This window comes from Astatotilapia calliptera, chromosome 13, assembly GCF_964374335.1.
Source record: "Astatotilapia calliptera chromosome 13, fAstCal68.1, whole genome shotgun sequence".
Classification (NCBI taxonomy): domain Eukaryota; kingdom Metazoa; phylum Chordata; class Actinopteri; order Cichliformes; family Cichlidae; genus Astatotilapia; species Astatotilapia calliptera.
The window spans coordinates 10,405,863-10,433,728 of NC_137434.1; the positions used below are offsets into that span (position 1 = coordinate 10,405,863).

The 27,866-nt window shown below is 45.8% G+C and overlaps 1 protein-coding gene across 1 annotated transcript; it reads right to left on the reverse strand.

Annotated features, from left to right (window-relative positions):
• Positions 1-95: 95 nt before the first annotated feature.
• On the reverse strand, positions 96-27,277 carry jag1b (jagged canonical Notch ligand 1b). Its single transcript, XM_026189032.2, has 26 exons — positions 26,472-27,277; positions 25,876-26,181; positions 19,331-19,382; positions 16,429-16,686; positions 15,812-15,872; positions 12,561-12,691; positions 12,337-12,456; positions 11,185-11,298; positions 10,981-11,094; positions 10,783-10,896; positions 10,255-10,301; positions 9,609-9,782; positions 9,023-9,173; positions 8,000-8,164; positions 7,809-7,922; positions 7,559-7,672; positions 7,290-7,403; positions 6,738-6,854; positions 5,948-5,975; positions 5,556-5,641; positions 4,844-4,957; positions 4,625-4,734; positions 3,706-3,945; positions 2,978-3,115; positions 2,629-2,770; positions 96-2,057 (listed from the first exon to the last, which is right to left on the reverse strand). Exons 1-26 carry the CDS (start codon positions 26,526-26,528, stop codon positions 1,582-1,584), a joined length of 3,657 nt encoding a protein of 1,218 aa, XP_026044817.1. The 5' UTR covers positions 26,529-27,277; the 3' UTR covers positions 96-1,581.
• Positions 27,278-27,866: the final 589 nt, after the last annotated feature.

Sequence of the window (27,866 nt, forward strand, 5' to 3'; positions counted from 1 at the left end):
GACTAGGAAACCATTAGCTGTAGTTCCCACGCCACGAGAGATCTTTAATATGCTCCAACACGTTTGGCTCAATGCATCAGACTCGTCACTCTCTCTCCAGAACAGAGACAACTTTAATTCTCGTTTCATACAAAATATTTAATAAATATGACTTTCAAAAATATATTGCCAGATCAACACATAATTCTCAAGTTCATAACACAAAGTCAAAAAAAGAAAAGGGACAAAGTGTTGCCACGATCTCAAAGGGTTATTAACAAATGAGATAAAACATGTTTGTCTTTAAGAGCCTCAATTTTTAAAAAGAAACAAAATGTGCACAGAAACAAAGCGGACTCTTGCAGAGCAAGGCAGTGTATTTATCTGATACTACAGTGTTCCCATTGCTCCCCTACTGTTCAAGTACTCACAGTCTAGCTTATGATATTATGCTGACTAAAGCAGATGGGAATTCTGGCGTGTCATACTGATGTGACTTGCCTTGCAACTTGGTTGATTTCGACAGCCTTTGAAATACGTCTGGGTTAAACTGAAGCTGCTGAAGAATTTTTGTTCCCTTAAGTATTTATCCATTAGTGGCAAGCAATGTGTCTGCCACCATGTCCAACCCTTGCAGCAGCCGTGATCTTTTGTTGTCCTAACCTCACTTGTCTACAATTAAGGTCCTGGCAACAAATAATGAAATGTCCAACGTGTGTATGGGAGGGAAACAAAAATGAAGTGTTTCTTTCAGGGCCAAAGCACCCATCTTTTGTCTTCTCTGAAATTTGGCTTTTATTGAATGCATTGGAAACAAAACAAAACAAAAAAACCTTGAAAGAAATGGTAGGCTTCCACAGCTATCAAAACCTTCAAACTAAACTGGAACGTATAAATAAAAAGGAATGATATCTTAAGGCTCTTGATTATTAAGTTAATAAATCAAATATACACAATGATTAATAAAAAAAAAATGTACATATCTACACGTTCTAAATTGTCACATAAATTCTTCATATTGACAGCAACTGCTGACATCGAACCCCTTTCATCTCCCTCCCCACCCAACCCTAAAAATAAAAATAAATAATAAAGTTGATCTTTTTTTTTTTTTTTTTTTGTCTCATTTGACAGTTGCTGAAGTCTAAAGCTGAAAAAGCACTTTCTCCAAATAGAACTAGAAAAAATTCAAACACATACTAAAAATAATTAGCTCTAGTGTTGAACACGTCGGGTAGTTTAAACTCATTGTACAACAATTACACCAGGAGCCCCTTAAATGTGTCCGCTAAAAAAAAAAAAAAAAAAAAAAGAAAAGGAAACGGGGAAATGAAATGCATAGGAGGACACGTTTGCAACTAGTTCTACAGTGAAATGTATACCAGTGCTTTGTGTTTCCAGCCAACCAAAGCAACTGTCACTGCCAGTGTAAGCCAGCTTGTCAAAACTTAAATTAGCACGGGGAAATATCTGAAAATACTGAGGGGGAGGAGGGGGGTCACAACTGACATGACTATTTACACATGCCAAAGCTCCCCCAGTTTCACCCACCACCTGGGTGTGAAGGCGTAAGGCTAGGTTGCACAGCAACACAGCTGTCTGCTATACAATGTAGTCCATCCTGTTTATGCTGTTTGCCGTCTCCAAGTCTCTATTGTCCTGTTTGTTAGTCCAATTAGCGTGCTTGGATGTCGAGTTGGGATTGGAGATGGTCGCCTTCTCGTCCCTCTCCACCAGTGTGTATGCTGGCTGTTTGGCAAAGCGGCCCTTCTGCAAGTGCCTCTCCTTGTCGTCCTCATCTCCCTCGGGATGATTTGTCCTTATTTTGGCAATGATGGAGTTCTTATTTTCATAGTCTTTAATGGCCACTGTGAGGCCCACGTGCTTCTCTATAGGGTTCTTGATCTGGTTAAGCTGCTCCCGGACGTTGTTGGTCGTGTTGTCCTCTGAGCTGGTCGCTGATGTCCCGTTGTGGTTGCTCTGTTTCCGCCGCCGGCGCATGCACCACAGCAAAATGGAGACCAGCACGAGGACCCAGATGACAATGAAAATGGAGCTGAGAAGGGGCACTAGGTAATCTGGTAGAAGAAAACAATGACAAGTCAGAAAGAGACCACAAATAAAAAAGAATTGACTCAAACGGTGAATAGTAGGATTTCTGTATTAATGCATCAAGCTAGCTCAGTCATTAATGCGCTTTTGCCAGAACAACCTGACCTCCAAGCCTGGAGCTGAAGAGGAGGCTGCTTCTACTTGGCTGTATCAGCAGTCTGCTGTCACCGTACTGATGAATGGTGAACACAAGTGGGAGTCTGACTAAAAGTCCAGCCAGTTGTACCGCGAGCCAATCTAAAGCCATGTAGCCAAGCAGCTCTGCTCTTTCCATTGAAGATCCTGGCTAGATTCTTTTTAAGCTCCATCACAACTGCCATGAGTCGTGTGGGAGGTTAAGGAATCAGTTTACATATACATGGAATGTTTTTTCTTTGGTGTGCAGCTATGTTGTCACTTTTAGGGCTTGGCTCTATCTCATGATCTGATCTTTAGAGAGAAAAAAATTGAAAAAAAATCCTCCCACCCATTTCAGCACATGCAGGTGTGTGCAAGTGTGGAAAACTTCATAATCAAACAAATAGTTTCAGTTCATACCAGTTTTGCTGGGGCTTGGCACACGCACTTCTGCGATGGCGGAGATGATCGTGTTGTTCCCGTTATGCTTGCTAACCAGGTCAATTATCCTTTCTGTGATCTTTTTAACGGGGCTCCCGTCCAAGCGGTGGTCGTCAGTCGACTAAAGGCAAAGAATAAAGCGAGGTGTGAAATTTAAGTGTTTAGTTGTTGTAAACTGAAGCCACAGAAACTCAACCCTACGTCCATAACACATCCTACCGCAGCTGCAAGAACTCTACGATGCAGGTTATGAATCAAAAGCATTTTTTTGTGTGTGCTTTAATGGAAGCAGTCAAACATGGCAGAGTGAGTGGAAGGAAGTACTCACGATGCAGACGTGGATCTCGTTGCTGGCTGAGAATGAGGGGTCACAGGTTATGGACACAGAATGCTCCAAGGAGAAATTCTTGACCACGTATAAGCTCCTCAGCTGCTTACATACTCCTTCCACAGTCAAGCCCTGGACCTGAAGGGAATGAAGCAAATGTTAACAAACAGGGAGAAAAAAAAAAAGGGAGGAAAAAAGGGCAATCAAGAAGAAGAAGAAAAAAAAAAGAAGAGCCAAGGCTGCATTTTGGCAGCATGTTCCAACATCCTATCCACCTAATTTAGATTAAAGACCGCAAACTCATATGCTTGTCACTATCTGCTGTCATGCTTGTTAGGCAACTGGCAAGTGATCATTCTATGTGGTGACAGAGTCGCCAGTGGTCCTGTTCAGCTCAAAATCCATATCATCCTGAAATTAATCTCCCCATGTGGTTGGTTTAAGATTGGGATTGGCAGAAGCTAAAAAGTCATGAATGCCTCAGTCTCAGGAACAAAACTTGTATGCAGACAAGGCTCCGAGAGAAATATTCCCCCCCACTCCTTCATGGAGCACATTTAAATACATGGCTGAATTGTTAAGGAGTCTTTCTGCCCTGGAGGAATGGGTAATCTTTCACAGTTTGCTGCTCCCATTCATTTAAGACTGCTGGTGGAGGGGAGGGATGGAAAACGAGCCCAAAACCTGTTAAATTCAATCTCTTCCTCCCTGGTGCCTAGGTAACTCACTCGAGGCATGATCTCCTTGTTGAAGGTGAAGGTGATGTTGGCGCAGCTGTTGTCCTGGTAAGTGGAGCTGGGGTGGCATTTGGTGGGGGGCTGGGGAGGGTCGGAGTGCCAGCACTCTCCCAGCTCAATGCAGGGCTTCACAAAGCAGTGGCCCTCCCTGAGGGGGATGCAGCTCTGGCCTGACGGGCACTCGCCTCGGCCCTTGGCACCCAGTTTGCATGACATCGGGCCACACCACATCTGGAGAGGAAAAACACAGGAGCATTGATACATTTATATTATACTGAGTACGCTATACAGTAGAAAACACTTTCAAACTGTCACTGCCATATCCCCAGATACATCTGCATAACTGGAGAGATTTGTATTTCATTTACTACTCTGGGTCTCCAGAGGATGAGTCACACTGTACGAATGTCTAAAAACAAAAAACTGGACCAGTGGTAACAGCTGTCCAAAGATTGATTTGTCTCCACTGCATGTCAGAGATCGTTATGTATCACAAACAAACAATACTGTGATGTCAGGCCAAGTTTTAAATCCATCTCCCAGATCTTTTTCAATCCTACGATGCATTTTCTTGCCGAGGTGAGCTCCACTAGTAAGCCAGCAATGTTCATCTAGCGGTTAGACAGCCATGACGATGACAGCACTACTGTCTAACTCACCCAATCGTCCCTTAGTGGGAACCGGTGTGTGTGCTCGTGTTCTAATCAACTAACTGCATCACGAAATTGGCACTCCCGAGCCAACTCCACCCAGTGACACATAATGTCGTGGCCCTGCCTACACCTTCTCATGGAAAACAAGGCACCAAACATCAACGCGATCCATTTTGTGCAGTTCTCCGCAGCACTTCTTCCATTCGGAAGCATGACATAGACTTCACAGGTGTGCCGAGCATTCATAAATACTTTACCTTTGTGCACACAACTTTCCCATTGGAACAGTGGCAAGTGTTGCAGTCTTCATCCCATTTCACTCCATCAGGGGTGACGTGTCCATTAACGGAGCAAGGTTTTCTTGTAACTGTGTAAAAGCAGTCACATTGTTAGAAATATTTTCAATTATTATTTTTTTCCCCCTTCATTTTCATATTTGTTGGGGGTTGTTTTCCCCATCATGTGGAGGCTGCTACCTTCTTGGCAGTGGGATCCAGTCCTGTCTGGTGGGCATAGGCAGCGATATCCATTGATCTCATCCACGCAGGTGGAGCCCAAGGCACATGGAGAGGACTGGCACTCATTAATATCTGCCACAGAGGAGAGAAGCCAGGGGTAAGAATTGGTTCCTTTGTGGCATAAAGAGCACAGCAACACAGCATTCAAATATTTCACTCTGCACACAAGTCTAATTGCTAGGCTAAACTCACGAAGGCTGTGCATCATTTGAACAGTACATACTAACCAGTTAATAATAATAATAATAATAATGATTACTTAGAAAAAACCAAACAAACAAGCAAACATGCTTTATGCCAGCCCTGGTCTTATTAGGCAGCATCATTAGCAGGTATGCAGGAGCTAAAGGCTGGACTTAGGCGAACAAAGGGTTTGCAATGGGAAAGAATGTGGCCATCTGAAAGCCTTTAAGAGGGAAAACAATCTGTGTAATCAGTGTCAGAGAGCATGGCTGATTAGCCGTTGGCCTGCTAAGCTGGTTTCCCCCAGGGAAAGCAGCGAGGCTTGGTGGAGTGACACCAAAATGACTCAGCCTGGCCTGAAGCCCAATGAAAAGATAATTGGCTGACTAGACCTTCCATTTGGAGTGACTGATGGTCCCGGGCATGCTCTAACTGACTGCTCAAACTGCGATCAGGGGGACGTTCTGGAGGCAGGGTTAATACTCACTGATCCGACAGTCTGGGCCAGCGAAGCCTGGGGCGCACTCGCAGCGGTACCAGTTATCCCCATCGACACAAGTTCCACTGTTGTAGCTGGGGAAAAAAGAGAGAGAGGGCAGGGGGATCATTTCAGTCTGGAATTTTCTCACCAGTCAACTGAACAATTTCTCAAAGATAATTAAAGCAATCACTCCTATTCTTTGTTTTGGACAAGTGTGCTTGGGTTAGGGAGTTCACTAAACAGAGTTAACTGACTGCATCCCAGGAATGACAGGGGCAGGGTGTATGCCTGGTTCCCAGCAGAGAGTGAAAGCGTCGCAGGTGAGAAACTATCACACGAGGAGGAGCAGCTTGTTTACATTTGTCTAAATCTGCAGGAAATGTTTGGCTTCCACTTACCATGGGTGTGGACTGCAGTCGTTGGTATCTGAAAGAGACAAAAAAAATAGAATGGGGAGGGAGGGAGACGAGAGCAGTGAGCATGTTGATTGTTCTCACGTTTTGTGCACATGACAGCAAGAGCACGTCTAAGCTTGCGTGTGCAGAGGCGTGTTGGGCCGGTCGAGCCCGGACTCAGCGCTGCCTGATCACGATGCCTTATTAACAACACTGAGTCGAATCTCACCCTCAAAAATGCAACCCACCTCCCCACCCACCCCTTGGCAACACCCATAATTCCATCCCGACCTTCTCCCTCCCGTCCAAAAAAGTTTCAAGAGGAATTCATGTTTTAGAGTGCATGCATACATGGCAGGGATCCCAGAAAAAAGGGATGGATATATATGTATATATATATATATAAAAATCAGGGAAGTGGAGGAGGAGAGCTCTAGAACAAGCAGACATGTCACTGTTTGGACAGGAATGCAACGAATGAGAGGGGAGAGAGGGGCGCGTGTTGAGCTAGCAGAAAGGGGGAGAAACATCTGTCTCCACTTTCCTGAGCCCTTTTCTCCCTCCTTTGCTTTCTCCTCTCATGGCCGGCAGCAGCCAGGGAGAGAAGAAAGAAGAGGAAGGAGGGGGAGAGGAGAAAAAAAAAAAAGCTACAGATCAAAAGATGATGGGAGAGTCTGCTCTAATCAGATGCAGGAGTTCACCTTTGCACTAGGTAGCACAATGTTTATCATAATTTAATGGCAGTAACTGTCCACCTTTATCTATTACACCACCACCCTCCGCCCTTTCTTACTTTGGGTGCACGTGGGACCCTCCCAGCCTTCCTTGCAGACGCAGGTGAACGAATCCCCCGTCACCACGCAGGTACCTCCATTCTCACACGGGTTTGGAAGGCAGCTCGAGTTTTTGGCTGAGAACAGAGAGAGAAAGGTCAAGTTTGCTTTTGTCAGTGAGCTTTCCCAAACAACCAAGAGGATCATCAGCACAATCATGAACCTCAACCCAACTCAGACTGCCTTTGACTGGGCTTTTTTTTCCTTCTTCTCCCTGACAGCCTTAATTTTCCTTTTTCTTACGCCCTATATTCTTTGACTTTGAAGTGTACTGTCAGTGCAATCAGGCATTTTAAGCATACGTCTGTCGGCACTCAAAGGAGAGAGAGAAATGGGCGAGATGAGAGTGGGAGGGAGAGCTGACAGCACGAAGGGATAAAAACTGTTTATGGACCTCGCAGATCTGACAGATCTGATTAAGATCTGACACAACACGGAGCTCTCCCATAAAGCAAACTTCTTCGTGTGCGTGCGTGCAGAGATGAAACATTAAACCAAGCTGGATGACTCACCTATGTTGCACGTCGTTCCCTCCCACCCCGGGGAACACTTGCACTGGAATGTGTCACCCTCATCATAGCAGGTGCCTCCGTTGTTGCATGTGGCTTCATCGCACTGACTCTCGCCTGGAGGGTGCATGGATAGTCTTTCTTACATGACACTCAGCACAATGTAGAAAATACTGGGTAATTACAAAGAGCCATTAGCACATACCATGAGCCTGCACAAACAGTCTACAGGGGTGTGGAAAAATCAGGAAAAAAAAAAAAGAAAAGCTTACGGGAGTGGCAAGTTTTTCCCTTCCAGCCATTTTTGCATTCGCAGAAGAAGTCCGTCACCAGGTCTCGACATGTCCCTCCATTATGACAGGGGTTGGTGCTGCAGTCATCTATGTCTGGTTGCAACAATAAACAACGGCGTGATTTATGTGCGGCATATCAAACAAACGTCGTGTTGAAAGATGAATCGACAGGCACCATGAAGGAAGTGTGGCCTTGTTTTGAGGTTGCAGGATAAACAATCGTACTCACTGATCTCGCAGTGGTCGCCTTCCCAGCCGTCACCGCAGATGCACTGGTACACGCTGACTTTGTCAATACACGTGCCCCCGTTGCGGCACGGGTTACTCTCACAATCATTGATGTCTGAAGATGGCAAGAGATGTGTTAGATTTACGACGTGATACATTGCGATCAGTTGTAGATTTGGACTCTGTCCTTACTCTCGTGGCAGTAGGTGCCTCTGAAACCCTCTTGGCACTCGCAGCTGAACTGGCCCCCGGCCTGACTCTGACAGCGACCGTGAGGTCCACAAACGTTTGATGAGATGTAACGCTCTCCTCCTGGTGTGCTGTTGGATGCCACGGCAACCGTGCAGCTATCAATCACTGCAGAGAGGCAATCAAGTTAAATAGTAAAACCAATGACTTTATGAAAGGCTTATTGCAAATTATAAATAAGCCTTAAACCAGGACCCATGTTTACCATAAACAAGAAGGGATGTAAGACACATTACGACAGATCTAAAGGGCAACAGGCCTTTACAGATATAATGCCCATGTGGTTAAAAAAAAAAAAAAGTCCAGAGGAAAAACAGTACTGTCAAAAAAGAAAAGGCAAATAAAAAGAATGACAGAGATAAGCTGTTATGCTTTCATAAGCAATTCATTCATTCTCTATTTTACTCAGAACTGAAATCCCTTCCTTTGCCCCCGTCTGATCAGGTTAGGTGAGCTGGGTGAATTTGTTCCCCTGTAATCACTTAATTCTTGCCAAGAGCAGAAAGAATCTTGCGCCTGGTATCTGACTCTGTGGTTGGTCCACTCACTCAATTACACAGACGGGGAGAAAGAGAGAGAAATGTGCGCATTCACTGAGGGGGAAAAGAAGAGGTAGCCCACCAAGTCATTACTAAGAACACACACGGTGCTATCAGCCCTTTGCCAGGTTTTCAGGGAAGAATCATCGGAAAAGCTTTGCTGAGGAGAGGGAGGGAGGGCCATCATCAAGAGAGCGGAACAAAAAAAACAAAACAAAACCCCTGCTCACCTTGGCCAAGAAATTACTTTGAGTGAAACTAAAATACAGGTATTGCCCTCATGGGAAAAATGTGGGCAAAGTATCCAGGCAAATAGTGAATATCTGGCCTTATTCAGCATTATACAACATCACAGTGCACAGATCATCTTTCAGGCCCCTCGCTGGGGGGGGCAAAGAGCTTGCAGTACTTGCATCAGGAGACGTACCTTTGCACGTGGTGGTGCGACAGTGGTCCTTAAGGTGAGAACAGTTTTTGCCCTCGTAGTCCTCTGGGCAGGCGCAGTAGTAGTCTGTGGCCAGGTTGAAGCAGACTGCTCCGTTCTGACACGGGTTGGGCAAGCAGTAATCAATATCCAGCTATGGAAGAAAAGGTTTTGAATAGAGAGTAATGAACCTGATAGTTGACATAGTTTCTGCTACAGAAAACAGAGCAAAACCCACAGCATCCTCCCCACAAACTGTGCCAGGAAACAACACACGCACAGCGCTCAGAGGAGGGGAGGGGAGGGGGGGGACGAGCCAGAGACATAGGACCCGTCCTCTGAGTCTGGGCTTCAGCGCTGAGGAATGTATCCCACTGTAGCCAGGAGCAGCTTCAACAAAGCACTCCCTTTTTAAAAAAGGAGGACTGTGGAACAACAGCCGTTTAAGAGGGTGGGGCAGGAAAACTTTACAACAAGCCCAAAAGATACAGGCAGCGCTAGCAAAAAGAGAGGCTTAAAAACGCTGAATGAGGAAAGGGAAGATGCTCGCACGCACTGGTGTGGGATAGTGGTGGGAGTCGTGTCTCACCTGGCAGAGATTTCCTGAGAAGCCAGTCAGACACAGGCACTGAAATCCGTTCACTTCGTCCTGGCAGCGGCCGCCGTTCAGACACGGCGAGCTCGCGCACTCGTCGATGTCCCTCTCGCAGTGCTCGCCGGTGAACCCAGGCGGGCACGCGCACCGATAGCCGTTTACCAAGTCCTGGGAAAGAGAGGGAGAAAGAGAGTATGAGGGAGAGAAGCCGGAGCTAACCTCGCACAGCCACAAATTTGATTAACTGCTTTCAAAGGGTGGGGTCCAAACAATAACTGTCAAACCAGAGCACAGAATGAACAGGACGGGGGGGGGGTAAATATCACAGCTACACAATTATTTCAACACATTTTCCTGGCACGGGCTCAACGCAATAATGTTTATGGTAATTCTATCTAGTGTGGTCGAGAAACTTGCGCGCCCCTCCCTCAGAAACCCCTCTGAACCCACTCCTCTCAGATTTGATTTCAGAGGAATTCCACAACAATTCCACTGTCGGTTTGGAGGGAACCGTTTACGGCAGCTATTTATACAACCGCTGCAAATGTCTCTGGCTTTGACAAAAGAGACACAATAAAGCAAACAAGTTGGCAAGCAAACCAGCAATACCAGATAAAGTGAGATGGGTTTTTGACCTTACCTTACAAGTTCCCCCATTCTGGCACTGGTCCTTGCAGTCGTTTATATCTGCACATGAAAACAAATCCGAGATTTAATTCTGAACAGCTTAACTAAATAGTCTGTCTTTAAAAACAAGTCTGTGCTTTGAGTTTCCCATGCTAGGGGCCTTTAAAAACATTGTCGGAGCTGGAGAGTGCTGTGCATGTGAGCTGGATGATGTGGCTGCAAAACTCGGTGCAAAACAGCGTATTGAGCAATCCCCTCTGCTGCCAAGTGAAACTAGTCCCTGCGATTGTTTTGAGCCACCCTTAATCACCGTGGCCTTGGCCACACACAGGCCTCATAATGATAAAGCAGATTCATTTATACTGCAGGAGGAAAAAATAAAAAGGAGGACTGCACTTGTCCAACTCTCCCCAACACCTTCACATTACAGCTTCTATGCAGCATGTAGACGATGAAAGGAACTGAAATATCTAAAAGAGCAACAGGAGCTGGACAGACGTTCTGACCCGCAGCTGCCGCTGCTGACAGAATTCAGACTCACTGATGTCACAGTTCTGCCCCGTCCAACCAGGGAGGCACTCGCAGAAGTATCCACCAATCAGGTTGCGGCATGAGTTGGCATTGACGCAAGGCTTGCTGTCGCATTCGTTGGCATCTAGAGGGTGAGAGAATGCAGTTAGTGGCATGCACACGTGTTGCTGACAGCTGTGAAGTGGTGTAGAAAGGGTGAGCGATTCACCAATTAGACACGTCTTCCCCGTCCACTGTGAAGGACAGTGGCACTTGTAGCTGTTAACCAGATCCTGGCAGGTACCGCCATGGTTGCAGGGGTTGGGAAGGCAGTCGTCAACATCTGCGCAAGAGAAGAGGGTCTCGTGTAAGCAACAGGATATTTTCTGTGAAAAGGTACTGACATTAAGAATGTGCACACATTCAGGCTTACTGATCGTGCAGGAGGGGCCGGTCCAGCCTGGTGCGCACTGACATTCGTAGCCTTGACTGGTTTCTGAGCAGCTCCCTCCATTCGAACATGGATTTGAGAGACAGGCGTGTTCGGCTACAAAGAGAGATCACAAAACAAAAATCCTTGTTGTTTTAATGACAAACTAAGCATCACAAATATACATATTTCTGCCACTGTGCCTGCTAACAGAATATATGTTATTTGTATTGATACTGAAACAAGTCGTGATGTGCAAATGCAGGTTCTGGCTTTGATCCCTTAGAAACGTGAGCCCTCTACCCGCGGTCCAAGCTGTTACACGTCCACGATCGAGTCATTCCTTCACCTCTGAAACCTCCTCCTCTGCCCCGAAAGGCCGCTCAAAAATCCCCCTCTCTCTCGCTCTCATTACCCGCCCAGGCAGACTACACCACCAGGAAATCATCTTTCATGCTAAGTTGACCCGGCCAATGCACCGTGACTTCCCTCTGACTCCCCGCCATTCTTCTTCTGAGAGGCGGCACAAGATGAGAGTAGCGGGAGGGAGAGCGGGAGAGGGGGCAGTCGCGGCACCTCCTTCACAGATGAGTTAAGGATGAGTGAGCACCAAACAAATCAAAAAATTAATGATTCGCTCGAGGAATAACTCGGCAGTAGGAGGTGATCGGCGGACGTCCCCTCGGTATGCCGTGGGGAGGAGGGAAGGGATGCAGCGCTCGCACCCTGGGGCCTCCTTGTTACAATAGCCCAACGCATCGTCCGGTCTGCAGACCTCCTGTTATGAGGGGCATGGTTTCCTGACATCTCTGCAGTTAAGCTGTCAGCACCCTGCGAGCCTCAGATTTAATGAGGAAAAAAAAAAAAACATCATCTCCATGGTAAGTGTTTGCAACAGCTGAACCTTAGCAACACACCCCATCTGTCTCGAGGAGAGAAGGATGACAGGCCCCAAAAGATCAAGATCGGTGGATTACCTGACTCAGGGGCCACTTACTCTGGAGTGGAAACAGATTATTGCCGAGTTACTGCCTCCTCTGATTACAAACTGAAGGCACCTCTGACCTTTTGTCTGCAAGCTTGGTGAGCCCAGAACATTCCCATTTATTCTAACTGTAAGAATGCTTGGAAGATATAGACAACACGGACACTCACCTCTCTCACAGTTGGCTCCCGAGTAACCCTCCGCGCAGGTACACTGGTACTTATCAGGTCCTGTGTTGATACACGTCCCTCTATTCAGGCACGGCTGGTGAGTGCCACAGTAGTTCAGGTCTGGGAGAAGGAGAAAAAAGAAGAGAGGGGGGGAGGATCACAGTTTGTTTGGGCACAACAGTGGCTGCTCCTACAGTGAGCTGAAATAAGAGAAGGAAATTAACCTTTATCACAAAGGTGACCGCCCCAGTTGATGTCACAAAGGCACTGCCACGGCTCTTTACAGGTGCCGTGCACACAGCCGGGGTGGGGGATGCACTTGTCGCAGTACTGACCCTGCCAGCCATACAGACACCTGGAAAACACAGAGATATAGATTTTTTTATTAGTCTTTTATTTATCCAGGTAAAAAAAAAAAAAATCTCATTTTCAAGAGAGACCCGGAATCATGGATGCAGAAAATTAAAAAAACAAAAACAAGTAGAGACAGACAGTGACAGACGCACAGCCTTCAGAAAAGTTCACAACCTTCACAGAAGAGGTCAGATAATCCACGCGCTGCCTGAAAATGTTAATATTTTAATCTTCCATGTATTCCAGATTCGTTCAGCAGCTACTGAGCCATAATCTTAACTTAATAAAGTACACACTAGCGTGAAACAAACCAGCTCCCACAACTGGGCTGCATCTTAAAAGACCGCAAATGAATTTTAAGTAGCAGGGTGTTTATGTAACGGCCTTTAAACAATACTTGGAGCTGCCGCCGACGACGAAAGAGGAGCATTTAGCTTTTTACTAAACAAGGAAAACAAAAACCCAACACACTAAATTACAGTTCCAATGGGACCTTTAGCACAGCTAACATTAGCATGCGACTAGACGCTCCCTTTAACATCACTACGCCTGTGGCTTGGCAGCGGCAGACGAGGAGGGTTCAGCCTTCTTGGCTGTTACACTGCTGCTCGTCCTGGTTCCCATGAGTCAGAAGTCAGACTTGCGCCCCGAGGGTGAGGACACAGCCTGCTGACCACTGAAATATCCAGGTTCATAATTACACCGATAATGCTGCTCCCTTTCTCGCTCGGCTCCATAATTAAGACAGCAATCCAGCCCCGGTTGATAAATCGGCTCTTTAAAAAGCTGGCAAAGCGGCGATGCAGTCCCTGCTGCTGAGCCCAGCGACAGGAAACGTAGCGTCCCCCCACCCCCTGCGGGCAACTGGGGGGGGGGGGGGGGAGCGGCACGCTGATTAGCCTCAAGAAACGGGCGGACTGTAAAAATAAACGCGGCAGTTAAGTAAACCTCAGTCTGTGATTAAAGAGGCTATTCTTAAAAGTGTGCTAATCCCCCTCCATGAGAAGTGGAGCTGGAATCCCCGCAGCAGGATCCCAAATCATTTACAGTTATTACACAGCCAAATTACTGGGGAATGTGACATTAGACTGTGCAGTTCTGCTGATGCACAAAGATTTCATACCCATGAGAATCTGATAGGTTGCAGCGGTGCACATGTGCCTTCTCAAAGTGTTGTGCAGGCCACAGGTGCACTGTTGTTACTCCATTAGCAACAGCGGACGCTCAGGGTATCACTAAAGACTCTAAAGTCATTAAGCTACGGCTTTGCTGCGACAACGGGGCTGCCAAGCCTGCAGCTAATGTTGCTATGTACTGCAGTTGTTTGAGACGCCGCAACAGCCCAACGATGGGAAACTGCTCACTGACTACAGCAGCAGTAGATCTTGCTTGGAGAGTTTGTTGGCGGAGTGCATATAAACAGAGTTAAACCCTGAGCTTTAAATATAGCCACACCTGTACAGGGACTAAAAGACATTCAGGCTCTTGTTCTGCCAGTAGTCACACAAGCAATTACATGAAACTCGATGATGTCAAAAGCTTGGGAAAAACAACAAAGCTGCAGCACAGAATGAACAAACCTGATCATCCCTGTGCTTGATTTATGGCCAAATCAGACAAGTAAGAAAGCAACCATTGCCTGAACTGTGGGAAGAGCCGGACGCCGTGGGGCCCTTCTCCGGGATGAGGATGAGAGTCGACTCTTACTGCGCGCACACAATGCCCTAACGCCGATACCCTTCTGTGCTGGGCTTTTCCTCTGGCTGTGCGTGTAAACAGCATTAGGAAGCCATTAGCTACATAAACAATACACTTTAAGACTCATCCGAATGTTACACACGATTTCGCTGCTTAACACTTCCCCTCGTTTGGAGAGCTACATTTCCAGCAGGGCTGTGGCAGTCGAGCCCTACTGCGCAGACTGGCAGCCCCCATCCACAAGAGCTCCACGAGAGATTTACAAGCAGCTCAGCCTACATCTCTGTTAAAGCCCTGGTAGTGATAGTCTGTTGGCTGGGAAGCCAAAAACATGTACAGAGAAAGATCTGTGCCATGTCAAAACTGGTGCTTGGACACAATCCCTACACATCTAAATGATCACCACCACAGGCTTCTGGCAACACACCCCACAGCAAGTGAAGGCACTTGAATCAAATGGCTCTCTGCGCAGGGTATTCTAGCCAAAGAAGATAAAAGGCTGGCTCAGTCCAAAAGGAGCGAAGACTGGGATATTTTGTGGGGAAAACAACATTTGGACTGTTAAAAGAAAAGAGGCTTAGATTAGCTGTTGTCCCAACTGATATTAGATGACAGCTGGTAAATAATCAGCATACTGATATACATAAATTGGAAAACATTGGTAGAACTTATTTTGAGAACACCATCATACATTTTGCAAAGTAATCAAATCACTTTTTTACCAGAGGGTGCAAATAATTCAACTCTGGGTAGTTTGTTTTCACTCATGTGTGTATTTTTGCTTTGTTTTTAATCTGTGAAAATAAATCATTTGAGCACGGGCCCCTGATGTGCAAACATCATCACCCTTCAGCTTACGTCACTGCGACTTTGTGGCTAGATTTTTCTACTCTTTTCCCCTTCGCTTCAAAAAGCGCCTCGAGACACATCTAGCGTCAGCCACCGGTAGTGTTTCACCGCAAGCACGCGGCTCTTTCCCACCGCAGGCGAACTACTTCTTTTTTTTTTTTCCTGTGTCTGAGCTGGTTGCACCTGCAAAGTTTTTGTTTTTGTGGTTCGTTACCCAGGAGAAGAATGCGCATGGTGCGAAACACTGCATAAAAAACTCTCTCATTGTACCAGGAAATCGCTCAAAAATCACAGAGTATGGGGATTTTGTTCGAAAGACACATCCCTCCCCTGCAGGGCCAAGGACGAGAAAACGTATGTTTATTGACAGTTTATTACTGCAGAAGCTCAAACTGTTATATTTGAGCAAGCGTTGGTATTTGGAATATGGAGGAATATGGTCGAGGGAAGTTCCCTTAGCTGACATCCTATGGATCAGGAAGTAGTGTAAATGTACAAGAAGGGGAAACTGGGTAATCAACGGTCGGCATTTCATTTGGAAAAGTGCAGAAAAGTCTCACGAAGCAGCACTTACTTGCATCCACCTGGTTCCTTACATGATCCGTGCTCAGTGCTGCAGCCCTGTCGACATATAGCTAGAAGAAGAGGAAGAATTAATCATTTAACTGCACGGTGACTAGATTCACACTTGGCCTGTGGCAGTTATAACAGCAAATAATATGATTAGCGCTATTTGACATTTCTGTCTGTAGAACAATCAGAGCTGTTTACAGACAACCATGCATGCCTTGCCAAAACTACCCTGGATCCAACTTCTCCTGGTTGCCCTCTTCACAGCCCACAACTGTTAGTCAATCAACATTTGACAACATTTTAGTGACATACAAATCAGCAGACTGACAGTCTAAGAACCGCAGTCTCATGGCATGAGACATTTATTAAACTGATTACTGCCCAGGCTTGTTTTTAGGAGGAAATATGATTTTTTTCACACTCCTAGCAGGAAAGAAGAAAAAAAAGAAAGGAAAAAAAAGGGGGGGCAGAACGGAGATGTCATTCAATTCAACAGAAAGCATTTCCTTCATACACATAAAGACTAATCCTGCAGTCTTACGCAGTTTTCTCCAGAAGCATCTGTTTCAAAGTGACTTCTTCCATTACTTCATGCTGCCATCTCACCCAAGGCCTCACCTGTGTTGCAGTCAGGTCCAGACCAGCCTTCCAGGCAGGTTTTGTTTCCATTGTTGTCACACGTATAATGCCCGAAGAACTCGTCTCTGGGCCGACAAAACTTGTTGCAGCCGAAACCGTAGTAGTGCTCGTCGCAGCTGACCCGGATCTGGTATTCAAACTGGGCTACGGGGCCGTTGTGCGTCAGCTTCTGCCATTGCGGGCTGGGGTTGATCATGCCAGAATGAGAGGCTTTTTCTATCAACCTCCCATCTACACCTTAAAGGGGGGGGGGGGGAAGCACAAGCAGTCGTACTTGTGAATTTCATAGTAAAGGAAAGAAAAATACTATCTTTTTCTGTTCTGGTTCTTTTGAGTTTCATCAAATGTTTGGGCCTGAGAGGAGAAAACAAAAACACCCCAACATCAGTGGAATGCAGCATCCTACATTACGCTTTTGCACTTTGCTCCGAGAGCCTAAAACCGGACCAAGAATTCTGACACAAATTGCAGAAGATCCCTTACATAGCAGATTATATGTAATTAAAGCAACTATGTGTGTTGGAGAGGAAGAAAAGTAGTGGGATGAAATGCAGGAAAGAAAGAAAAAAAAAAGGATGCGGGTAATGAGCACTTTTAACTGCTTTTTTTCTCACGCTTCCCTTTCCAACTCTCCATGGTTGGTTTGTGATTCTCAGGTTTACAGCTTGAGGAAACTGCTGGTCTCTGACGCTGCCCTCTGCATCTGCTCAGGCGAGGACAGAACTGCAGCCGCCGTAAATTACAGTGCGAGGATGCCACAGTCACTACTGGGAAGCCAGCCAGTGTGCCATCAGCACTTTTCCCCCCAGTCTGCCTTCCTCACATGCATTTTTTTTTTTTTTTTGGGCACCAATAGCTCCCAAAAGCATTGAAATCAACACTTGGAAGATTCCATCTTCACTTCAGGAGGGAACCAAGTTTATGTTTTGATTGTAAAGATCCACACAGAAACAGACCTGCGTTTTAGTCAATGTGGAAGAGGTCACAGCTCTGGCAAATAGAGGACGGAGGCGAGAGCCACGCTCGCAGAGCAAACACGCTCACCCCAACCTCCAGACACCGCACCATCTACATGCAAGCCCTTTCGCATTAACACCGCTCATTCACTCGCGCTCGCTACTCCATGTCTAAATCTTCCACCTGGGAGAGAATGAAAAATGTGTCACAGTCATCATTTACTGCGCTCACACGAGCAGGGGTGGTTGACCGCGAGGTAAATCGCTCCTGTGTGTAGTATGATGCAACGCAGCGCGGGGGGGCGGGTGGATGGCCCGCTGTTATTTATTTACTACGCTGTGTACGGCGGCATCCTGAAATCACAGTGCCCGGTGATATTTCGCAGTACTCTGGAATCCAAAGATTAACCGTGTGGTATTTCTCTACCGACTGCTGGCCTGCAGTGTCAGGAGTAGCACGCCCTTGCTACCTGCTGCCTGGCTCGTAGCTTAACATAAATCAGACCAACTTTAAAAAGTTTAGAAAGGACATGCTAGAAAAGAAAAAAAAAATTTTTAATCTAATTTTAAAAAAAAGAAGGAAAGCTGGTTTCTCAAACACGCTATAAAACTAAACGATTCATGTTCTACATTTACACAGGTGTTTTAACTTGAGCCAGATGTTTTATTCTGTTCAGGAATCTGTTTAGATGTCGGTCAAACACACGAAGCCTACAGAACCTCAAGCCAGCCTGCTGGAGGCTCAGAGGCTTAAACAGCACCTCATGTGTACATTCGGGGGGCTTTTCACACCAATGCCCTAATGGGTCTCCGGGGAGCGGCAAATACAGCAGAAAAGACCGAAACCTCGCTGAGCTCGAAAAAGACATAAACAAGCACGGGATAAGGCCCTGCCCTCATCTGGAATCACAAAGCTGACCACCAGCCAGCAGGAATCCCAGCAGGAACCAGAATTTAGTCAGGTTGATCGCATAATTATGGGAGGAGCAGCTCAAGTCTCAGAGTGGCAGAGTTGTCAAAAATAATTTCAAGCAGTTTAAGTACCAATATTTCACAGATACCCCGCTGGGCCCTCTCTTACTCTGCCCATGTGAAAATCCCCACATAGCGCCACCTCCTCTCTCATAGTGGTGTCTACTTCTTGTCACTTGTCCTACTCACTCCAGTTCACTAGCATTTTGCGTGGTGATAGAAAGCTGCTTTTGTGGCTGAACATCTTTTTATAATCATCTTAACCCCCACCCGTCTGTGGTATTGACCATCTGTATTTTTCAAGGCATTTACCCAAACATTATTGACTAGTAGTCGTCCACCGCACATGCTCTGAGCTCAGCCCGCCTATATGCCTGCGGTCATGCACAGGCCAGAGGTCACTTTAACCTCAAACAGAGCAGAGCTCTGAGGCTTCAGTCTCCTACACACCAGTCAAAGCCTCAAGCTGGTCGGCTGGATGAACTATGTTTCACGCCTCAGTGACAGTGAGACAGTGTGACCCCGACCCTGGCTGGCAGCACCCGCCATCAGTCATGAGCCAAATAAAAATGTTTTTTCTATTGGGGGAGCAGCGAGGCTCTGTTGTCTTAAAAAAGAAAAAAAGAAAAAGGAAAGGGGGCGGGGGGGGCACCCTTCCTCTACCCTGACAGCCCTCCCCAATCCCATCTTCTTCCTCTTACTTCCTTTAACTCATCTCCTCCCTGTAGCCACCTGTCAACACACTTTAACACACACGCACACACAAAACCACCCAGTGGACCATGTGGAAGAGGGCAGGGGGGTTCAGGAAGAATCAACTTCCTTCCCTGACCTTCAACGAAACTCCTCCCAGGCACTGCTGTGACAGGGGGAAAGGAAAAAAAAAAGAAAAAAAAAGAAGAAGAAATGAACAGAAGGTAAGATGGAGATACCAGACAAGGAGAAATACTTACCACTGGTTTCATTGTTGAAGTCCAAGGCTTCCACTATCAAAGTGTAGGACCTCTGAGGAAGACAAGACATACAGGGAGCGTTAGTGGAGAGGAGGAGTTCCTGCATCATAAACAAAATGACTCAGTGGCAAATCTTTTGAAAGACTTCATGATAAGTTCAGTGAATTACATCACAGTAGTGCCCTTGTGGTTTTTTTTACTGACCATGCAAACTAACTCGTAGGAGGTTCACACGTTCTCCCATTTATCGGGAATGCTGCAGTTCTTGGGCCCATTTATCTGAGGTCTGAGGGCTGGAACGTGTTTTTCCTCAAGTGTCATAAATGGTACATTTGTAACGCCTACGAAAAAAGAGACTAAAATCCAGAACTTTTCCATTTCCCATGACCTCACCAACCTTGCCAATGACGTTTCATCTGCCTCTCACCGGGTTAGCCCAAAACAAAGCCTAGTACAGAAACCAACGTGAACTATGAACAATAGTCCTGTTGATCTGATTAAGAGGATAAGCTCGAGGTGGTGCGGAGGTCTCTGTGATTAGAATGGCAGACACAGTGAGCAGTGGTCTGGTCTAGGTGGACAAGCACCCGGCAGGACGGCGCTGGACGTGCCAAAAAAACAACCGTAAGTCAAAAATAAGAGCGCACAGAAAAAGCAGAGCCAAAGATCTGTCTTCATATTAGCCGTTGTAACCTTGCCCCTCTTTAGAAACAGTTTTTCCCCAAATACAGTTTTTCCACATGTTTATAAAACGGTGGTGAGAGGCCAGTTGATTCCTTTTATATTTTTTTTTCTTTTGCAGCGTAGGTGGGGTTTTCAGTTTCATCCTAATTTATGTACTTCAATAGGCGTGCTATGATGAAGCCAGGCAGAAGTGCTTAGGAACGCCACTTTATTTTTTAAAGGACAAGCAGAAAAATGGGACACACACACACAAAAAAAAGCGTAAGAGATGGTGAAATGGGGAAAAAAACTGAAATACAAGAAAGGGGAAACCACAGAGAAACTGAATGAGAGCTACACTCTGGAGGGCCCGTCTACATTTCAGCACTGCCAAAAACGCTTTGTCCGATTCAGGGTCGGTAGCGCTCACACCGATATCGGCTTACACATCCACCCTGCGCTGCAGTTATGAGGGAATCGGACAAAGTGTCTGCGAGCGCACACGACAGAGTCCCAGAAAAAAAAAGCATGCGGCTGTGAGAAGGTGTAATCCACTTACATTAACTTGGGCATCCAACTTAAACACCTACTTGTTACATTCACACGCGTACTCGGCCGTAGCAGCGATGCTTGGAGGCATTTCAGATATATATAATTCTTTTTTTTTGCATGGCCTCTTTCTGCCGCAGCAATGACTTCACGATAAACAAACCAGCTTGAAGGAAAACCCCTGGTCTCTTTCCACAGAGGAACAAAAGGGGGCATGAGTCATTCCTGATGCTTTTTCACGGCTTCACCTTGTTTTCTCAGGCATTCGCCTTTCCATCTTTCCAGGAGACATTCGTCTCATCCCGTGCCAGTATTTCGCTGCAATCAGGGCAGCCATTATTTGAGATGCAGCGCTCATCAGCAACAGCCTTTACAGTATATTCTGACTCACAATTGGCTGCAATCGCTTGCTGCAGAGCTCCAACAAGTGAGTCAGTAGTTATGTGATACCTAGTCACCTAAAGCCACAGCCCAACCTACAGAGAGTTGCTTTAACAGTAGGAACAAGAGTCTTCTGGCTTCTCTTCAAGCATTAAGTAGTATTGTGTAAATGTTGTCATTCACCTCCTGTGACCAGCACTTGACACAGTTGCAAAAGAGTAGACTTCTCATTAGAGAACCAATACTCCAGCGTAAAGAACAGCGCTTGGATACATCTAGCAAATGTTTACAGACTTTTGAAATATCAGGATATCACCCATGTGACAGCACAGCACACGTGGAGAAGTCATCTTAAAAAATGGGAACTCAACTGAAAGATAAAAAAAAAAAAATGACGAGAAACATCTTTGGAATTTCCGAATCATGGTGACATTAACTTGACATGTTTGTCATTTAAAGTGTGGAGAAAAAAAAAAAAAAAGAAAAAAAAAAAAGAGGATTTTGTGTTAAAACCCTGTTTTTGTTTTGTTGTTTGCACTTGCCAACACGTTATCATTCTACTGGCAGTTAAATAGGGAACAGCAATGGATCCCTGCCAAGTGAAAACATCAACAAGCCCGGATTCACCTGCTGCACAGCAACATTTCACAATGTGTCCGAGACTGATGGGAAAGAAATCCCTCATTGTAGTGAACTGGGCGTTAACAGGCGTCAAATCTAACGGAGTACTCCTAAAATAAGTAAACAAAAAAATATACACAGAAAAAATTCTTTAACGTGACACACACACTTACACACCCATATCTTCTATCATTAGACTTGCCTGAACACGGACGCTTTTGAAGCTATGCAATCGTGCAGTCACGTGATCGTGTAGTGCTCCTTCGTTAACATGATTAAAAGGGCTCGCAGTTAAAAACTGGGGGGGAAAAAAACAAACAAACAAAAATTCGATATCGATGTTTTCTGTTCTGCCCTTTTTGGCACACTCCTAATGTTTCTATACCACGGGGTTCCCAACGTCAAGTGAAACATCAGTGCGGCTTGATCCAACAAGTAGCTTCCCCATTAATGGGATGTTTAGTTTCATGCTAAATAACTGCTCCCAGAAAGTGAGATACTGGCTGGCTCCTCATTCGCCAACACTCCATAACTCCATAACCGTCTGCCACTGCCAGGTTCACTTTTCCCAGGCTCCCAGCTGACTCACTTCTCCTCTTTGAACTACATAGCACACTCTCTAACCCCCTCCCCTCTCTCACACTTGCACACAGACACACACATCCAAGTGCAATAAGTGTGGCCATATGTCTTCTTATCTTTCCGGGCCAAGCAGGCACTGTCCAACAGACAAGCGGCATAAGCGATAAAGATCATTCCAGTTCGAATCACATTCACTTGCCAAAAAACACTACTGAATCCTCTCAGTAGGGGAATTTTTCCCCTCACACACCCTCTTATCTTCCCTCTTTCTGAAAATGAAGCCATTTGATGTACCATTACTAAGAAATATAAGGGGAAAAAAAGTACAGGGGGAGAGGGGGTGTCTCATGGAACAGGTCAAAGGTCTAAATAACGGCAAGGTAGAACAGATTGGACTAGTCTAGGCTTCAGTCAGCACAGAGGAAATGTAAACAGTTTCATCAAAGGCATGTTGACTTTCTGTATCAGCTCTCCTGAGTCAATCACTTTCATGGTATCAGCCTGCAATCTAACCAATGATTGGGGCTGCTAAATAACACACCCTGTTTGCCACCAAAACCTTGGTTCAGTCCTGAAAAGCCCGCTCTTGTGATCTTCTTTAAAGCCCACCGGCTTTCACTGATTGGGGTTGGAAGGAAGGAATGCATTGTTTCCCCAGGACTTTTTCATCACAGGAGTTACACGGAGACTCAGTTTATGTATCCTGTTAAAAGGTACGTCGGCCCCTGGTACAAACAGAACCTCACCCCGACCAAAAGAATCTCACCTTTTGCCAACTAAAACACGAGGCACCGCAAACAGATTACTCACAAGGCAAAGTTAATCAAAACATGAACCCGAGTCCAGGAATGAAAACCATATCCAAGTGTTTAAAGAAGCAGGCAGTCATCGGTCTTTGTCAAGGTTCACAGGCCATTAAGGGAAAGAAACAAAATTAAAAGGTGCAGGTTATCTTTTCCAGTTAAATACATATTTTCGATTCATGTCTCCCTTCCAAGAAGCTGCGAGCAACTGATAAGAAGTGAAGCATCAGAGGGCATTATGTAATGCCGCGGTGACAAAACACAGCAATTACACTATTATAAAAAATAAAACAAAAACCCAACAACATTCTTTTCTCTCTTTCACTTGAGTAATTTGCACTTAACTGCCACATCAGAGCCAACTACAAACATGTCATTACTCCCACTGCTCCCACGCTCACAGTCCGACTGAGCTCAGCATTGTTCTTTGACGCACCTGATCCCGGTTCTCAGACTGCTTTGACTCACTCCAAAACCCAAAAACAGGGATACCACCGGGTCTCAGGCCTCAGAGACGCCAGAGGTTTTCTTTTTGTTTGGTTTTGTTTGGTTGGTTTTTTTCAAAATGGAAAGATACTTTGAAATCCAGGCATCACTGGAGCGAGGGAAAGGAATCGCTCAAAGATACAGACGATGGCGGGGAGGAGGGGACTCCAGAGCAAAGTTCTGGCCTTTGCCTTTTACAGGTGTTACACGGGCAAATTACTGAAGGCCTGAGAGCCAACCTTTATATCACTGCTGAGTCTACTACTGCAGCTTCCTGTTGCTTGCCCTGCGCTGGCATTACAGCTGCAGTGCATCTATTATGCTCTGTAATCCTCACTGTAGTCACCGAGGGCTCACTATTGTCCCGGCTTGCCACTGTAGCAGGGCCCTCACTTCTCTGTGGGGCACAAGCATGAGGCGGACATTAACCAGGACCTGCACGGGGCTCTGAAACACTTCTGAAAGAGATGTGCGGCTGATGTCATTCAGCTGGATGCCTGGCTCTTGCCTCTACCTGATCTAAGCGCATGTGTGTAGCCTCATTAAGTGCCGCAGTTACCGTGGGTGGCAAGGTTAAAGCGATGAAATGCCTGGGGTCCAACCGAGCGTGACTTAAACAAAGCCCTTAGCCTGGACAAGAGGCCAACTTCATGCAGCTCAGTAGAGAGGATGAAGGGAGAGAAAGAGTGGGGGGCTGGGGGGAGTTTCATGAACTCAGAGTACCCAAGAACCCAACTGCACCACACTGCCATCTGTCCACAACAGCCAATCAACTGATGAAAAGGACAAAGAGTGATATCATACCTAACCTGACAATTGTTAATGTGCAGTGAAGTAAAGCACTTAAAGTGAAGGATGGGAGAAGCTAGCGAGCAGCTCCAAACTCCTGATTTCTACAGATATGGGTTCAAAACAAGTGACCTGATGGATTGTGCAGAACTTTTTTCTTTTTTAGAAAAACAGCATATTTCTATGTATCTGGAGATTTTAAAACACGACATGGACATCCTTCATTAGGCCCAGAACATGCAGGCCATGTTTGGAAAGAAAGCATTCACATTATCAGCGTGCGAGAAGAGAAATGTGAGGAAAGCGAGCAGAGCGCCGGGTTGCATTTCAATGTCAACAATGTGCCGTTTCCAAGCAGAAATGGTTTTATCCAGTAAGATGAAACTAGTCGGGCTGCAAGGATTAATACTAACTTAGTGTTGCCATAGTGTGAACATAAACACAAACCTTTGTCTTTTAAAGAAAGTTGTGAGGTGCCAGAGACTAAGAGGAGAACAAATAAAAGTACAGGCTAGATCAAACTGCACGCCATCCTGCTGAGAACATGATTTTACTGGCAGATTGCAGGGAAAACACAAATTTAAATGATCTGTTCGACCTCACAGGTAAGGCACACAACAATGAACCACATGAAAGGGGAAAACTGAAAAGTCCACTTCTTCCCCCACTCTCATCCTCGAGGCCTTTCAAGTGCAGTGCCTGAAATTACAACAAGAACCTCCATCAAGTTTGAGGTAAAAATAGCCTTGATGTAATTGAACAACACATACCAACAGACTGTGCCTTTCACCCATCAGGCACAGCAGAGGAGTTTGCGGGCCAAGCTGTGGGGCCAGTCAGTCTGTGCAGTCCTTTTTTTTTTTCTTTTCTCCCCCTTCTTCTCTCTCACTACATAGAAATGTGCTCCAGCATGGCAAATCATCTCCCTCTCACAGAGCTACAACACTCCCACAGGCCTGTCAGGCCCATTTATTTATTCAATGAAGAAGAGCTGACACTCAAGGAAACCAGAAAGTGGGTTTTCACCCTGGAGTTGCTGTACTGTGCTACATGACCAGCTTTGCCAGGAAGGCAGACAAGGGGAATCTGAGAGTTAAAAATTATTTTAATCTACTCAATCGGGCCAGACAAGGGGGCACACATTCATAAGGACTGGTAGGAAAGGAGGAAACCCATTCAACACATTAATAACAACAACAACAAAAGAGTGGATTTCTTGAAATGTTTCATCTTTTTTTTTTTTCTACTAGATTAGATGACCCAGGAGTTCAGATTAACTGCAAGTCATAATCTGCCCACTTGCACTCCCTTAAGCCAAATTCTAACTCGGGTTTTATGATTATATGTAACGCGGTTTTAACAACCTTACACATAAGCAGACAGGTCTAGGCCTGATGGTGCAAAAATGCCTGCACCTGGTCAATTAGCGCACATAATGAGGAGGGGAGGGGGGGCGCTTTCTCAAAGGGACAATTCACTGAGAACCAAGTGCCAAATGAGAAACTCACTCTTTGTTTGTTGTGCTTTCTATCCTTTTTTTCTCCTATTTTTTGAGGGGAGGGGGGTTAAGAATGATTGACAGGCAGTAATTGCGCAGAATTGCCCTGCAAACACACATTTTCTCTCTTTGGAGATTTTTTTTTTCTTTCTTTTCTTAGAGTCTCCACTCACCGGCCAGGCAAAACTGAAGGGCAAAACTATCCTGGATTTGTCATTCCTGACAGAGCTCTTGAAAGAAAAGGTATTCCCTCCCAGGACAGGCGTAGATCCCATTCCGAAGCTGCAGGGCCCTGCAGCGGAAACTCTGGACTGGTATTCCTTTAGGCAAACTTTAAAAAACGTATTGCACTCGTCCCGTGTGCACTTTCTATCCGCGCCGCTCCGTGCGCCGTCGCAACACACGCCGCTCAGCAGCTCTCCGTTCGCATTGCGCATCGATAAGATTTGTAACTCGAATTGTCCGGATCCCTCTGACACCTGTTGAAGACAGAAAAGTGAGTGCAATGGGACTGTGTGTGGAGGGGACTAAACAAAAAAACAAAAGCTACACTTTTAACACTTTTGCGTCACATGTACGCTAGTTTTTACGCACGCAGCATGCTAACTGTTGAGATTTTTCTTGCAGAGGCATGCCTACATGTAATGTTAGCATAGCTGTGAACTTTCAAAGGCGACACGCATGCAGAAAGCAGAGGACATCCAAACGGCCCGAACTGAGTGACCTTTCCCGCTCGTTTTCAGCGGAAAAAAGGAACCAATCCACGTACCTTCGCGAGAAAGCAGAGTAAAAAGGCAGCAACCACCGAGCCCCGTCTCAAAATCATGCCTCCGGACTGCTGTTGCCACTCGTTTGTACTAATCGTCTGGCCGACACACGGCACCAGAGCTCTCCTCTGGTTTAAACATGCACGAGTGGGGAGCAACGATTTGTTCAGTGGAGCGCAGGTTCCTGATTCATAGACCTTCCTAGTACGTCCCTCAGGTTCTCCGAGCCTGTGCGCCTCTTCGTTTATCTTACACTCTCCACTTGTTGTTGTTGAGCAAAGTTTACACAGTAGCCATGCGGCGGCCGAGCTCACTGCTGACTGACTGCTGCTCAGAGTTGGAGAAAGCTACACAAGTTCAGCAACGAGGGAGTGTCCAAGCCTGCAAACTTCATATTCATGAGCGCTAAGCCCGGCCCCATATTTCTTTCTCTCGTTCTCTCTCTCTCTCTCTCTCTCTCTCTCTCTCTCTCTCTCTCTCTCTAACACACGCACGCGCGCGCGCGCATTATTATGAGGATAACCATAAGGACTCTTTGGCAGTGCTGTGGTGGAAAAATAAAAGTGGAAATAATCTATGACCCGAAGTCATTTTGATACTCATAAGTCAGCACAAGCCACAAACATAAACGAATTATACCTTAAGACACGCATCATGCTCCACCTCCCCACCTCTAGATAGATTTTATCTGTTTTTAAACGATTGTTATTATTTAAACGCTACTCTCGCCACAGTGTATACTCTTATTTTACCTCATAAAGATTTATGTCAGCTTAAAAGATGGACAGAGCGAGTTCGGCTGGGTTTTACCCCCCTCCCCTTCAATATTTGAAGCAATAAGGAACATACTAAATCATCTGGGCTGCAAAATGGGCTCGCATCAAGGCCAGTGCTGAGTCAAGGGCAGATTCCAAATGCATGGTATGTCAGAGAAGCCTTGGATAAAGAGCATAAAATTCCACAGTAGGAAAAAAAAGAAGCTCAATCTCTTCGCCTTTTTTAAGCACACTTTATGGGCAGAAATACTTAATTGTCTGACATTTTAAACAACCTAAAAGTGGCAGCTTGATAGTATTAGGAGTATATGCAACAGTGCCCCCAGAGTGGAAGACATGCCATAAGAAATGTAACTTACATTTTAAAGCTGTTTCCAATCTGCTTCTATAGCCAAGCATAATATCGAGATGGGAAACCCCGCTGTCTGGATTTAGAGCTTCAAGGTTCAAAATCACTGATAGTTTGCTGAAAGATGTTATTACCACACTGTCCTTTTGGTGTCAAAGGGCAATGTGTCCCAGGTGTATCTCTGCCAGAAGGTAATCCGTAAACCGGATAGGTGAGTGCCTTACGTACACATGTACACATGTGGATATGAGAGGATGGAAACCACCCACCCC